Genomic DNA, 13,169 nt, shown 5'->3' with positions numbered 1-13,169 from the left:
ATCTTGCCCTTTTCCCCTGTAGCTCTGAGCTGGAGTCTGATTTCAACGGTGACTCCTCAAACTCTGAGGTGAGCGAAGGACAGACCTTGCTGCTGGAACCCCCCGCCTGCTCCAGCCCCATCCAGAGGTGGGCACAGCTCATCAGGAGCCCTGTGGTGCCGGAGGAAACCTCCAAAACATCCAAAGTGGCTGATGGTAAGCAGTATCCTGACCTGGGGGTGCTCCAGCAGCCTCTCCTGAGACAGGCAGGACTGGGGGAGATGTTTCAAAGTGGAGGCTTTTCCCTGCAGTGTGGCCAGGTTGTGCCTGTTAATGCTGTCTTTTGGGGGGGTTTCTGCCTTTTTGGTGCTGTAACTGAAGCACCATTTCCGTGGTGCAGGATAACCTGGAGGAGTTGTGCCTCGTGCTTGGCTTGCAGGGGTGGGGTGAATGTTTTCCCACTGGTAAAATGTTAGGATGTTATTAGTCAATGCAGTATCTGCAGCACTGCCTAGGCAAGGGTGATGCTGGGAATCACTAGAGAGCTCTGCTTGGGAAAATTTATGTTTCTACGAGTAGCTGCTTAAGGTTTTTGTATCCAGTGAAAGCACAAGGAGGAAAGGATATAGCTAGTAGGGAGGTGGGGAGAGGTATGGGAACAATCTGCCTTCAAATGGAAACTTGTCTGGAGCTGGTCAGAACTAAAAGATGTGCTAAAAACAGCCAAAGAAATGGTTCTGCAGAAAATAAAAGGCCACCAGCACTCGTTTCTTCCCATCTCCCACTACCCCCGCAGCCATATATGCATTTTTAATCCAAGCAGAAAAGAGGGAATTTCATACAGCAATTTAAATCAACTCTTGAATAATGGAGTCCTTGTTTAAGGCAAAAGGACAGCAGCGGACCCCAAAATGTGCCCAGCAGCATGTGACTCCATGTAGCCACTAAAGAATTTTATCCTCTTTCTTCCCCAGTTTCACGCTGTCCCCCATCCCTGGCTGCTGAGGTCGTTTTCCTGCCCCCAGCCCCGAGTGGGTTTGGGATAAGTGCGAGGGTTGCTGAGCTCCGCGCTGGGAGCTGCTCCCGGCATCCCGCGGCGGGTGCGCGCTGCCCTCTCCCGGCTGGAGGCTGCTTGGAAAGCTGACCCCCCGCCGCCGGGGATTTGGGGTTCTGTGCGTCCGCTTTTCTTTTCTCCCCAGCTCCATTTCTGCCCTCTGGCTTTTGCTGCATTAGCTGATCCTGTGTCCCTTTGTTTCTGCTCAGCACTCCAGAGAGCCAACAGTTTTCAGTCCACGGCATTAAATAAGTATCAGAATTGGAGGAGAAAAATCCAAACGAGTGAGTAGAGCCTGACAAGTGATTGTATTTTCTATTCATTCTGTTTTCCTGCCTTTTAGTTTTCTGTTTCCCTTCCTTTGAAAACGGATATCTAAAACACACCAAATGTTTCTTTTCCATTTTCTTACCCTCAAAAGAAAAATTCCCTTGCTGTGTGACTATGCACAGTTCTCTGTGTAACTACACCCATCAGCAAGTGGTGTCCACTTTAATTCTCCAGATGAGAACACTCACTCCTATCCCAGAGCTGCATATTTTGTCTCTAGCCCTGCCTGCACCGATTGCTTTTGATCAGGTAGGATGCTGGCTCTAACCTGGTGTCACTCATTAGAAATGCTCCTGGAGGTGCCTGTTGACACACTTCCACAGGTGCTCTGTCACCTCTTTTCTGTTGGAAAAAAAACCCCAGGTGATATTTCTGGGTTGGTGAAAGGGAGAAAGCCAATCCCAAGAGATGAGCTGGTGAAAATAAGTGTTAGTGATCCTTGTCCTCTAGCAGTTTCCCTTGGTTTGGGCTGACCTGTGGGAATCACACAGGACGGCAGTGATTTTGACAGAGGTTGGATCTGTGCTCTATTCACTTCTGGTCACCCCTCCCAGCTGAGGCTGCATCCAGGTAACCTTTCTCCTGGGCTGGAGTCCCCAAACAAGACAGCCACCCTCGGTTTCACCCCTGCTGCTTGGGGCTGTGTTGCCCTCCTGCCTTGGCACAGCTCCTCAGCAAGTGCACGTGCTTTCCTCCCAGCCCCTAGGGACTGGCAGGTTCCTGCTGGGATTGGCCTCACCAGTATGGGGCTGGGTGAGCTTACCAGCATCCCAGAGCCCCTCAAAGCTCTGCCAGAAGTGCAGTTGTACCTGGGAGACTGGGGTGTTGGCAGGCTGGAGGGTAAAACATGGATGTGCAGCAGCAGGAGGGCGGGATCTGCGCATGTGACCGAGTGCCATGGTTTCTGAGCATGGAGACAGCGGGTTTTGGGGAATGCTGGTGACAGCTGCTCTTTAGCCCTGCCCTAAGCTGCCCTCTGCAACGAGGGGGATTTCTGCTGCTGCTCAGGGTCCCAGTTGCTTTCAGAGAAGTTATGGCTCTGCTTCTGAAACAAGTAGGATCCCTGTGCCCATTGTGGGACCAGTGCTCAAGCAGAGGCTTTTCGGCTTGCTTGCTTTGAATGCCTGAAGAAAGCTTTGAGGTTATTTGCAAGTACCCACTGTGGGATGAATTTTTATATCTCAAACAATGAGATAAGATGCATTTCCTCTTCCTGGCATCAGCCTTGCCTTCAAGTCAGGTGCACATGAGCACTGTCACTACCCACCCACAGTCTCTGGGAGGTCTCCAGTGCCTCACATCTGGAATAACTCAGTAAATCTCAGTAGAGTATGCACAGGGCTGTTTCATGGTCCTGAGAGGAGGCCCCCACCAAGCTCAGCTTCCTTCCCTGTGAGGGTCTGTCCCTGGAGAGGCAGCTGTGGCAGGCAGACAGGCAGGACAGGGCTGCATTCCCTGGGATTCCCTGCACATCTGAGCCATGAGGCTTTGCCATGCTCTGAGAGGCTGCATGGGGTGTCTCACCCAGGGGAAGGCTCCCCCATGCCGAGGATGAGAAGGTGGAACAGGCTGTCCTCAAAGTCTCATGGCATCTGTGTCAGCCTTGGCTCTGCCTCTTGAGAACTGTAAAGCATGGGGGAATTGGCATAGACATTAGAGTTTGGCTCCACCAAAGGCTTGGATTTAAAGTCTTGCCTTAATTGATCTCAGTTTTTAAAAGATCAATCAATAATGATGCTTGATCCAGGTTTGAGCACGGCATAAGACAGACTGTGAGAAAGGAAAGCAGAGAAGACTGGACGGGGTGTCACTCTTAATTTTGACTGATTTTCAGCTTGCTCTCAGCAAGGGCATCACTTAATGGTTTGCCAATTAATTTTCCCATCATTGTGTTAAAATCTTCCATGTGTCTCAAGGGCTCTAGAGGGAGCTAAAAGCCTTTGAGAGGGGAGCGGTGTGCCGCGTGAGTCTGCCTGAACCTCCAGTATGCTGTCAAAATGAGGTGTAAAGCACAGTCAGCACACACTGGGAGCAGAATAAAGGCTTTTTTTACTCTCTGGAGGAAGACTGTAAGTCATAGTTTCTATATTTAATCCAATTTGATTACAGGAATTCATATGATCATCAGTCACATGAAAAAAAATCTGTCTCCTTTTCAGACATATTTCCCCAAACACATATGTTTCATAAACAGCACGGGGTAGGCAGCCAAGGAGAGGAAATCAGTGTCACGGCTGTATTGGCTGCGAGGCTCAGAGCAGGATATTACCTTTCAAAACCTTTAATCCCCATCACACGGCCACAGGGAACGCCGTGCTCTTAATTTATCTTGGGAATTTGGGCCAAGCAGATCATGATAGTGCCCTAGGGAACTTTTTTTTTTTTTTTTCTAAAATCCTGTTTTGAAAGCAAAGCTGAAAATACAGGTTCAGCATCTTGGTGGGAATGAAACCGTTTTCCCTGTGACAGATGGTGGGCTATGGCTTTGTGTGGAGCAATGTTCTCCCACGCGCAGGCCCTGTCCTTGCGAGCACGCCCATGAGAGCAGGGGTGGGAAGCAGTTCTCCCCATGGGCACAAGCAGACTCCTGGGCTGGGGGTTTTATGCCCTCATCAGTGTTCTGGCTGTTGCTGCTGCAGCACTTGCATTTCCCCTCGGTGTCCTGAACCATGGCATTTGCTCGTGTCAGGAGGCTCAGGGCCTTAGTGGATCAGGCTGAACCCACCTGGCTCATTCATGCAGGTGGTGGTGGTGGCTTTTTTATCCTAACTGTGGATTGCCATGTTTTCCTGTAACTCAGTTACAGAATATAAAGGTCAGCCCCTGGTTGCCATCCCTGCAAGAGTTCCTTAACAGGCTCCAGCAGAGTGTGTCCCTCTAGTCTTGATCCAACATGACAAGTTGCATCAGGATTGGGTATGAAGAGGTGAGACACTGAGAGGAAAGGAAACTCGGCTTCCCTGCCTGGCTTGCCTTTGTTGAAGCCCACATGCAGGAGCTGTCCTCTCTCTCTCTGGAGTGTTGCTTTTGTCCTTACGCAGCTTTTAATCCCTATGTAGAAGACCCAAAGTTTGCTTTGGGAACTTGCATGGATTTCAGAACTAATGCTTGGGTTTGGGAGTTAATAATTGAGCTATAAATATACTTGTCATATTATAGCTAGACATGATAATATCTTGGATCAGGGATACTTTTGTTTGTCCAAAGATTATTTATTATGCAAAATTCCCACAGGCACAAATATTGGAAAGTTCTCCTGACTTCCTTCAGGTGCAAGTTGCCTCCTTTAGCAATTATTTACCTTGCCTGTCCTAGGGGAGCCCCATCATGCTGCCCATTGTCCCTGCTTGGGAGACTGCAGCATTTTTTCTGTCCTTACTGCCTGCAGGTGGATGCATTTCTCATTTTTTTTCCCATTCTGATGGACAGCCCTCTCAGAAGTCATCCGTTTCCTTCATTTCTTGGAATTACCCAAAGTTCAAAAGTCACAGGTTGTTTTGACTGCCTGTGCTTCTGAGGCCCAAAGGCCCTCTAAAGAGGGTTGGTTTTCCAGAAAGTTTCCTGGAACTCAAAAGCTGCTTCACTACATCCAGCCAAAAAGTGGAAGCAGTTCAGGTCCACTGCTGAAAATATCCACATGTGTTTGGCACAGCATGCACACACACATGTGAGCAAGGCCATAAACTTCCATGTTGTAGGTTAGTTCTTCAGGTTTAACTCTATCCAGGCAGCTGTTTAATCTTCTACTCTTGTTCTTTAATTGCAGACTTCACTTAAGACAAAGTCAATACCAATGTGAAGGTAAAATTTGTGTCTCTTGCAGGCTTTCCTCTACTGTCGAGCAAGAAACCTGGGCTCTGCTGGAAGGAGAGCTCAGCCAGCTGTCAGAGTGGTGCTGAAGAGGAGCACTCCCAAACACAGGTAGGAAGGAGAATTGTGCAGGGCAGAATGACTGTAGCTGCTGATAGGGCATGTCTGCTCTCAGCAGGCTGTCTCTGCTCCCTTAGATAGTTTTGGTCCTCACAGTAACCACTGAGGTTGGCGTTGTACTTGTGCTGCAAGTAGGGAAGAGACTTGGATTTGATGTAATCATTCCCAAATCAAGCAGCTGTGAGACTCAGGCCTTGATCACATGAGGAGTTAGCCACTAATCTGTTGCACCAGTCACAAAATCACAGAATGGAAAAGGGCTTCACATCTCCCACTGCTCAGGAGCATCTTCTGTGTCCTTCAGGACCTAGGATTTCCATGGTGTTTTCTGGTCTTTTTTAATGTTGGGGTTTTTTTAAGGATGAGGAAGGGTGGGCCTGCCATGAGCACAGCACTGCAGCAGGAGGAGTCATGACTGACCATCCCGAGCAAAGGGCAGCACGTTCCCGGGCTCCCGGAGCCAGGTGGAGCAGGGACCAGCCCACATCCTCCATGCCCTGGACAGTTGTCCTCACCCTTGGGTTAAACATAGCTAGAATTGCTTGACCTCAGGGCCTGTGCTAGGAAAAAATCAGCTCTTCCACATCCACAGTGGTGGCTGAAATCCGGTGCAGGACAATGGGGCCAGGAAAGGAATGTCCCAGGGGAGCAGAGCTGCACAATGCTGCCTGGCCATGCTGTGCGTGAGGAGAGGGGACTCCATCAGCTCCTGCTCTACAAGCACTGCTTAGTGGCCTTTTTCTTACTCTAAAAAGCGAGGAATAAGAGGGTGTTTGTTTGTTTATTGTGTTTCTTACATTTTGCTATCTGAGGTCCTGGCCAATAATAATTTTAGTCATCAAACAGAAGTGTGAAACGGAGTGGATCATTATTGCCTTACTTCTGATGCTTCTGGGAAATGAAAAGTCAGACAGATTAATGCCTTCACCCATGTGAATTTGGGTATCTGGCACATAAATGGAAGCAGGAATTCAATCTTCACACCATCCATTATCACACAGCACTGATGATAAAATGCCTCCTTTTTAAGACGGAATGAAGAACTCTCGTTTTGTCTGCTGGCTACATAAAATGGGTACTTATCCCTGTTACTATCTTCAGCAGAAGATTTTGGTGGCTGGAGTAATGAATTTAAACCTTTACCAAAGGAAAAATAATCATGAGAGGGAACTAATTGAATTGTTCAAAACTACCATCTTGCATTTTATAATCTTCTCTGGGTCACTTCTTTCATTCCTACCTGCGCTACATAAACATGCAATATTATAAAAACATTTGGAGAGGATGGATAATGGTCTCTTGTGCTTGCTCAAAACTCTTAAGGTGATGCAACTGGAACACACACAGGAGAATAGAGCAGATCTGCTCTTGTCTGTTTTCCTGGAGATAGGACTGTTTCTTTCTAAGGAAAATATTAAAGGTAATTCATAAAGATATGACAGATTCTTTGCATGGATAACATTATTTTTAGACTATTAAAATTTCCAGTAGTATTAGATTTCCACTCCTAGAGAAATATTAGTCCTTTAGGCGGAAAAGCTTTTCTTACATTATCATTTACATATGTATTTGTGTACAAATTAAATATTATGTTCATTACTATTATGTTAAGATTAAAATGGATTAAAGTATTTTATGAAATAGAAGCTACACAAAGCAGTATTTTTATATCCCTAAAATAGTAATTTTTTTTCATGCACTTCACAGTTGGTTTCTTGCAAGAAGCCACCAGAAATTACAAGAGGACATTCCAAACCCTGCAGCCCAGTATTTCAAAGAAAAGAAGCAGCCAGGGAAATGCCTGAAGACACACATCACTCTGTTCCCCACTGTCCTTTCCAGGGCAGCACCACAGGTTCTCCATGGACCCTTCTTGGGAATGGGACACCGGCTGCTGATTTTTATGAGCCTGAAGACACAGATAGTGACATTGCGACACACTCAGCCTGGGACTGGATGGAAAAACCACAGAAATCTACCTCTGAACCAGAGGATTTTAACAGGAAGACAAAAGTGCTGTCATCTCTGGATTTGAAAGAGAAAAACTGCAAAAATACCAGGCACCCAGAAGAAAAGCTTGAGCAAGAGTTAAAGGAGGCAAAAAAGAGGCTGGGGCTTTGTAGTCAACAGCAACCCTTGTATGGCTCAAACAGGACAGACTTGGGTGGGAGCAGTCCAGGGTATGGAAACAACGGAGCCCCGTGGACCCTGGAGAAGAAGGATGCTGGCTGGACAAAAGAAGTGTTCAAACAATCCCGTTGTCCTGGGCCTCTCTTATCTGCAGATGGTGCTCCACCAACTTTGTCAGCCGACACAAAGGATGCTCTGAGGATTCCAGATGTGGTTTCCAGGGAGCATGCAGCCGGCCAGCCAAAATCCCCACTGAGGCTCATAGCCAATGCTATCAAAAGATCCATTTGGGAGCCTCTAACCTTGACTCCAGAAGGACTAAAGCAGGACTCAGAGAGCAAAGTCAAAGCCTCTTCAGAACAAGTTTTCTTCAGCTTCCCCAGCACTCCTGGGTATTCCCTAAGCCAAAGGAACAGGAACAACAACAACACTCAGTCACAGGATCCTAAAGTAAGGGAGTGGGCAGGAAAATATTCAGGAGATGGGAGCCCTTTCTCAAATCCATCTCATTCTTCTTTCGGCTCTGAAGAGATATCTCTAAGGGATTACAGGGAAGAGGTATCCTTCACACCCTGCAGACCTTCCAAGACAACCCATATACCTCAGAAATCAGTTTGCACTAGGATGGAGGAAGTCCCAGGACTCCTAGAAAGGTTTACCTTTGAAGACCGTCCTCTAGGGGCTCCCATGGATGAGATGTGTATCTGTAAGGAAAAGTCCACGCTTCTTTCATCTCCAGAGCCCAAGAACTCCTTCAAGGACAGTCTGGATGACTCTGCACAAAAAGGGTCGCTCTTCCACAGAGTGAGAAGTAAAGCTCGTGAAAGGGAACGGAATTCCTTGGTGTCATCTCTGCCTGTCATGAAGGACCATTCTCCAGAAAGGCTGTGTTATCCTTTCACAGGTGAGGACCTGAGTGGAATTACTTTGTTATTATTACTGTTATGATTATTATTATTACTATTATTATTGTGTAATTGCACTTAACCTTCAGAAGACCTGTGCGTGATCATGCAAGCACATATCTATTGTGCATTATATTTGATTTCTAGGTACTTTCTACTTAAGGACACTTAATAAATACATTTTTTGGCTAGAGTTTAGGAGTTGCTACAGATTTAAAGAAGCAGAGTGGATTTGCAAGCAGAATGCAGCTCACTGGACCCAAGTTTGGTTTGCTGCTCTCTGCTGTTCAGACACATTTGGATCAGGGAATTCTACTCAAGAGGTGGAAAGGGTAGCAAGGCATCCCAGCAAGGGATGCTGGGCAGAGCAGCTTCTGTGGTGACACTGAGTGGTGGAAAGAGGACTACAGCAGGCAAGCAGAAGGATGAGCACCAAAACCTCCAGTTTCTGCCGTGCAGGGTACATTTGTTTTTCTTCCTGTGAGGAACCAGAGACTGAAGCACTGTGGTTGCAACAGCAAGAAGCTTTGCTCTGTTTGTGCTTTCTCAGCAGGTGTCTCCTCAGCTCTGCTGTCAGAGTGACTGAACTGTGGACATACTTTTGGGAGCTTTGCAGTGTCATTAATATCCCCTTTAATTTGAGAGGAGAGAGCACCTTATTGACCTCCTCTGACCTATTTGTGAGTCTATCTGGGCAGTGATTAAAAGGCGTCAATTTTCAAGTTTGCTTGCAAGAGCAAGGTTGGTATTACAATTGCAGACAAGTCCAAGAAGTATTGATGTCAGACCAAGAGCAATCTGAGTAATCTGAGCATAGGCTCAGAAAGAATTAAGTGCAGCACAGATTCAGGTATGAAACATGAGGCATGAGGGCTGCACCCACCTGTCTTTCGCTGTGATCCATCTTTCCACTGCAGAAAGTCTCAGTTATATAACTAAATAACTACTGAGTTTTGTCAACATACCTGTTTGTTTCTTACCTTATTAAACTGCAGCCCAAACTGTAACCCCAAAATTGCTGCTGTACAGCAGCAATAAAATCTGTATGCAGAATGTAAAGTCACTGAAATGTTCCCAGTGAGCTGCCAGATCCTTTTGCATCCCTTCTGCTTCAGAACTGCCACACACAGAGTGTGTAAGCCACTTGATCTGGAGCTCATTAAAACTGATAGAACAACTCCTGCTGTCGTTCCTGAATTTTCGGATTGGATTCTTGGAGCATCCTTTATCTAACAACTCACAAAACCAGGCATTCCCACTGAGCCAGAAGATGCTAAGGACTGCACTGAAGCCACAGAGTTGCTAGTTCACACTTCTCCCTGTGGTCTTAAATGGGAGGCCTTTTCAGAGTCTGTGCCTCATCACTGCCCATCAACCGAGCCAACCTGACTTGCTCTTAACTAAATGCATTACAATAATTGGTATGTTGTGCTCCAACTAATATGGGAAAAAATTCTTGTAAGGTTTGAATAATGCTATGCCTTATTGATGTTGAGAATAGTTTGGAAAAACATGCAGGTGTAACATGTTGCATTCCTCTGCTGTGCAAGCCAGAAGAGTAATTATTAAATTATTGCACTTATTAAATATAGGCAATGCAAAGTCTGTTTAGAAAAAAAAAGGAAAATGAAGCTCTAATCTAGCCATTTGCCCAGTAGTCTGTTATCTTCAGTGTTTCAACATTGTAGCTCTCAGAAGTTTTTAAAACATTCATATTTGAGTAAATCAAACTGGTAAAGAGCTGAGTCCTTCTTGGCTCTCAAAAATGGCATTTGTGTCTCATACAGGCGCTTGTCAGAGGCCCAGGCTTGGCAAACTTTAGTCATGAAGTGATGACAAGCTTTAGCCCACATTTCTTGTTATTATTTTCCTCTCTTGAAATTTACCACAACTTTCAGAAAATTTCTTTAATGAAAAAATCAATTACTCCCAGCACCTTGCAGAAGCCAATTTAATGAAACTCCTTCTAATACTCCTCTTGGCTCCTTGCAGTAGGGCTTTCCTATCCTGTTTGGGGCCAAACTTGTTCTGTGCAGGTATGGTTGGTATTACATCACACTGCTGTTTTCTCCCTCAGTGGCTTGTGGATCCAGAGGATGAGCTGGGTGATGAAAGTCCATGGGCTTGAGATGAGCCTGGGCTAACTCATGGCAGAGAAATCCCCTGGGGAGTAGGCAAATATTTGGAAACCACTTCTGATATTTAATATGTTCTGTCTTCCTGTCCTTTCCTGCCACGTGCTCAGCCCCCAGCTGAAGCTCAGCAGGAAGAAGCAATCTTCAGAAAAATGAAGCATCTTAGCAGCAGATTGCCTGTTGTTCAAACTTAACACCTGCAGTTGCACCTCCCATATGGGTCATTCTAGTTTCTGATATCCAGACCTAATTTTAAGGCTTTCTGCCTAACACTTTCCCTCTGTTTCATAAGAGTTCGTCCTCAGAGCCACTTGGAAATTTGGGGCTGTGCAAAGATCCAACAGACAACTTGTGTGGGACAAAGACAAAGCTTACTGAGTTAAGGGGGGTTCACGCACACTTCTCAGGGAGAGACTGGTTTTAAAAAAAATAAATCCAAAGTCTGCCTGTAGAATATACAGCTGTCCACAAATAACCACACTGGGGTTCCTAAGTGCTGTTCTAGATTTTTGATTTACTGCAAAAATATCTTTAAGGCTTTTGTCCTTTGATGCTTCCTTTGTGTTCCAACCTGCAGTAAACTCCCTCACTAAAAAAAAATTGATCAATAAAATTGTTCAATTACATGGCTAACTGTTCCCCCCTAATCCTACTTGCCCTTTTGAAATTCAAAAAAATGCCAAAGTGCCATTTTAATTACTGATACTTTAAGCAGGATAACCAATTCAGCTGATGAGAAAATGTAATGTGCTATGAACTCACTTTGCTGATTTTGTGCACCCCTAGACTGAGAAGGGATTGCCTACAAATGTTTCAGGTTCCCATTACTGCATCGTTGTGCCACGGAAAGTCTGTGTGTTTGCAGTGTTCTGCTCAGTGAGGACACTGCTCTTGCACTGATTTTGTATTTTAGAAGGGCAACTGAGGCACTAGAATATTAATTGCATGCATAAGGCCACAGGAGAAATCTGTGGAGAAGCAAAGATGTGAAACCAAATAGCCAAGTCCTCTCCTTCTAGTGGTCATTCTACTGAATTTCTACTGGACATTCTTTTCATTTCCTACCTCATGCCAGCTTCCATCTGGTTTTGGACACCAGTCCCCCTGGAGATATGTGTAACTATCTCTCTCTTTTGTAAAACACTGAAGTTCTTACAGAGGTCATGATTAACTCCCATGACTTTATAAAAATATGCAGTCTTGGACAGTTACAGAGGAAGCCAACAGATTAATATAGCATTATGTTATCAAAACAGTTCCTGCTCCAAAACATCGTGTGTATTTAGGCTGCAGTCACTACCATGACACAAAAACACCCGAGGAAAGAAAGGGAAGTGAGCTGTGACAGGCAGATTGACACCAGTGGTTGTTTCCCCTAGAAACCTCCAGGACAATCAGTAGTGCTCCCACATCTAACACAAGGGATCACCTTATAAGCCTCTTCATGTGACACCTCCCTCGTTTTTCAGAGGACCTCAGGTTTCCTGGGAAAATGAATACCTTGGATGTTCATGTTAAAGAAGAGGTTCTCAAAAGCATTGCACTTTCATCTGAGGCCTTGTTACATGCTAGTATAACATATGCTAATTGGGAAATTAGGAGATGCTAGAGTACTTAGGAAATAAGAAATACATAATAAATAACTCCCAAGCTGAAGGAATGAGATGCCTGGAAAGTGAAAATCCAAGGTTAGAAGACTTGAGTTAATATTTGGAAAAGAACCTGCTTTTTTGAGATCAGTTCTGTAGCAGGTTGAGCTTTAAGGCTTGGCATATTTGGAGGCAAATTATTATCATCTAACTTTAGTATTGCAGTTCTAAGTTTCAGATTTTAATGACTCAGTAAAAGTCCCTAAGTTTGAATGTTTTTATGTTTGTTTTGTCAAAATTCTCACAGCTGTTGGCTAAGTTCTGCCTATCCCACCCTGTTTAGTTTGAGGGGTTTTTTGGGTTTTGGTTTGGGGCTTTTTGTTGTTTGTTTGTCTTGGTTTTGTTGCCTTGAGGTTGAAATTTGCATCTGGGGTACACTTTAGAGCATATTTCTGGTCTCTCTCACAAAGAAACAGCCGAAGAAAACAGGATTTGGATAGTGGGGTCCCTTGAAAGGGCGAAGTGTTTTGGAGCAATCTGAATGGCTTTTCTCTGCAGAGCAAGGTGCAAATGCCTGGCTCTCCACAGCAGCGAGGCATTGGGAGGACTGGGAATGCTGTGAATCCATTCTGTACACAGGCATCAGATTCCTTGTGCTCATGAGACGGCCCTTGGAAGCCTTTGGGGAGGTCACTGACCCTCTCTCTGTTCCAGAAGGGCAGACAGTTCCCGAGGCACACGCCCAAGGGAGGAAGCAGGTGCCCTTGTGTTGGAGCAGGCTGCTTCTCCCCCACACCTTGTAACGCCTCCTAAATTATTGATATCCCCCAAAGGGGCGGACAGGGGAAGCAGTCACTTATTCCCAGCACAGCTGAGAGAAGAAAGGGAGCTTGTGTTTCCAGCCCTGCTGGGCTGCAAGGTTTGCCCTTTGCATATTGTGGAATTTGATTTCTCCAGTGGCAAGACCGCAGGGTAGTTACTGCAAACTTTTGGTTGCACAGGGAGAAGCAAGGTGGGTGAGTTTCCTCATTAAAAGAAGCAGTGGCTGATGCCCCCACACCTGGGGAGGGCTGTGTCTGACTGTCCCTGCCGAGGACAGAGGTGGAGTGCAGCAGCC

At 45.8% G+C, this 13,169-nt stretch overlaps 1 protein-coding gene across 1 annotated transcript in view; it reads left to right on the top strand.

The window, feature by feature from the left end:
* Nucleotides 1-13,169, top strand: part of MICAL2 (microtubule associated monooxygenase, calponin and LIM domain containing 2) — a 116,370-nt gene that overhangs the window by 90,211 nt on the left and 12,990 nt on the right. The window contains exons 27-30 of the mRNA XM_082283566.1: nt 23-195; nt 1,243-1,317; nt 5,187-5,284; nt 7,001-8,327. Of these exons, the coding sequence (XP_082139692.1) occupies nt 23-195; nt 1,243-1,317; nt 5,187-5,284; nt 7,001-8,327 (1,673 nt within the window). The remainder of the gene's footprint in view (nt 1-22; nt 196-1,242; nt 1,318-5,186; nt 5,285-7,000; nt 8,328-13,169) is intronic.

Source organism: Coloeus monedula, assembly GCF_965178545.1.
Source record: "Coloeus monedula genome assembly, chromosome: 6".
Lineage (NCBI taxonomy): Eukaryota > Metazoa > Chordata > Aves > Passeriformes > Corvidae > Coloeus > Coloeus monedula.
This window is presented reverse-complemented; position numbering and strand designations above follow the sequence as displayed.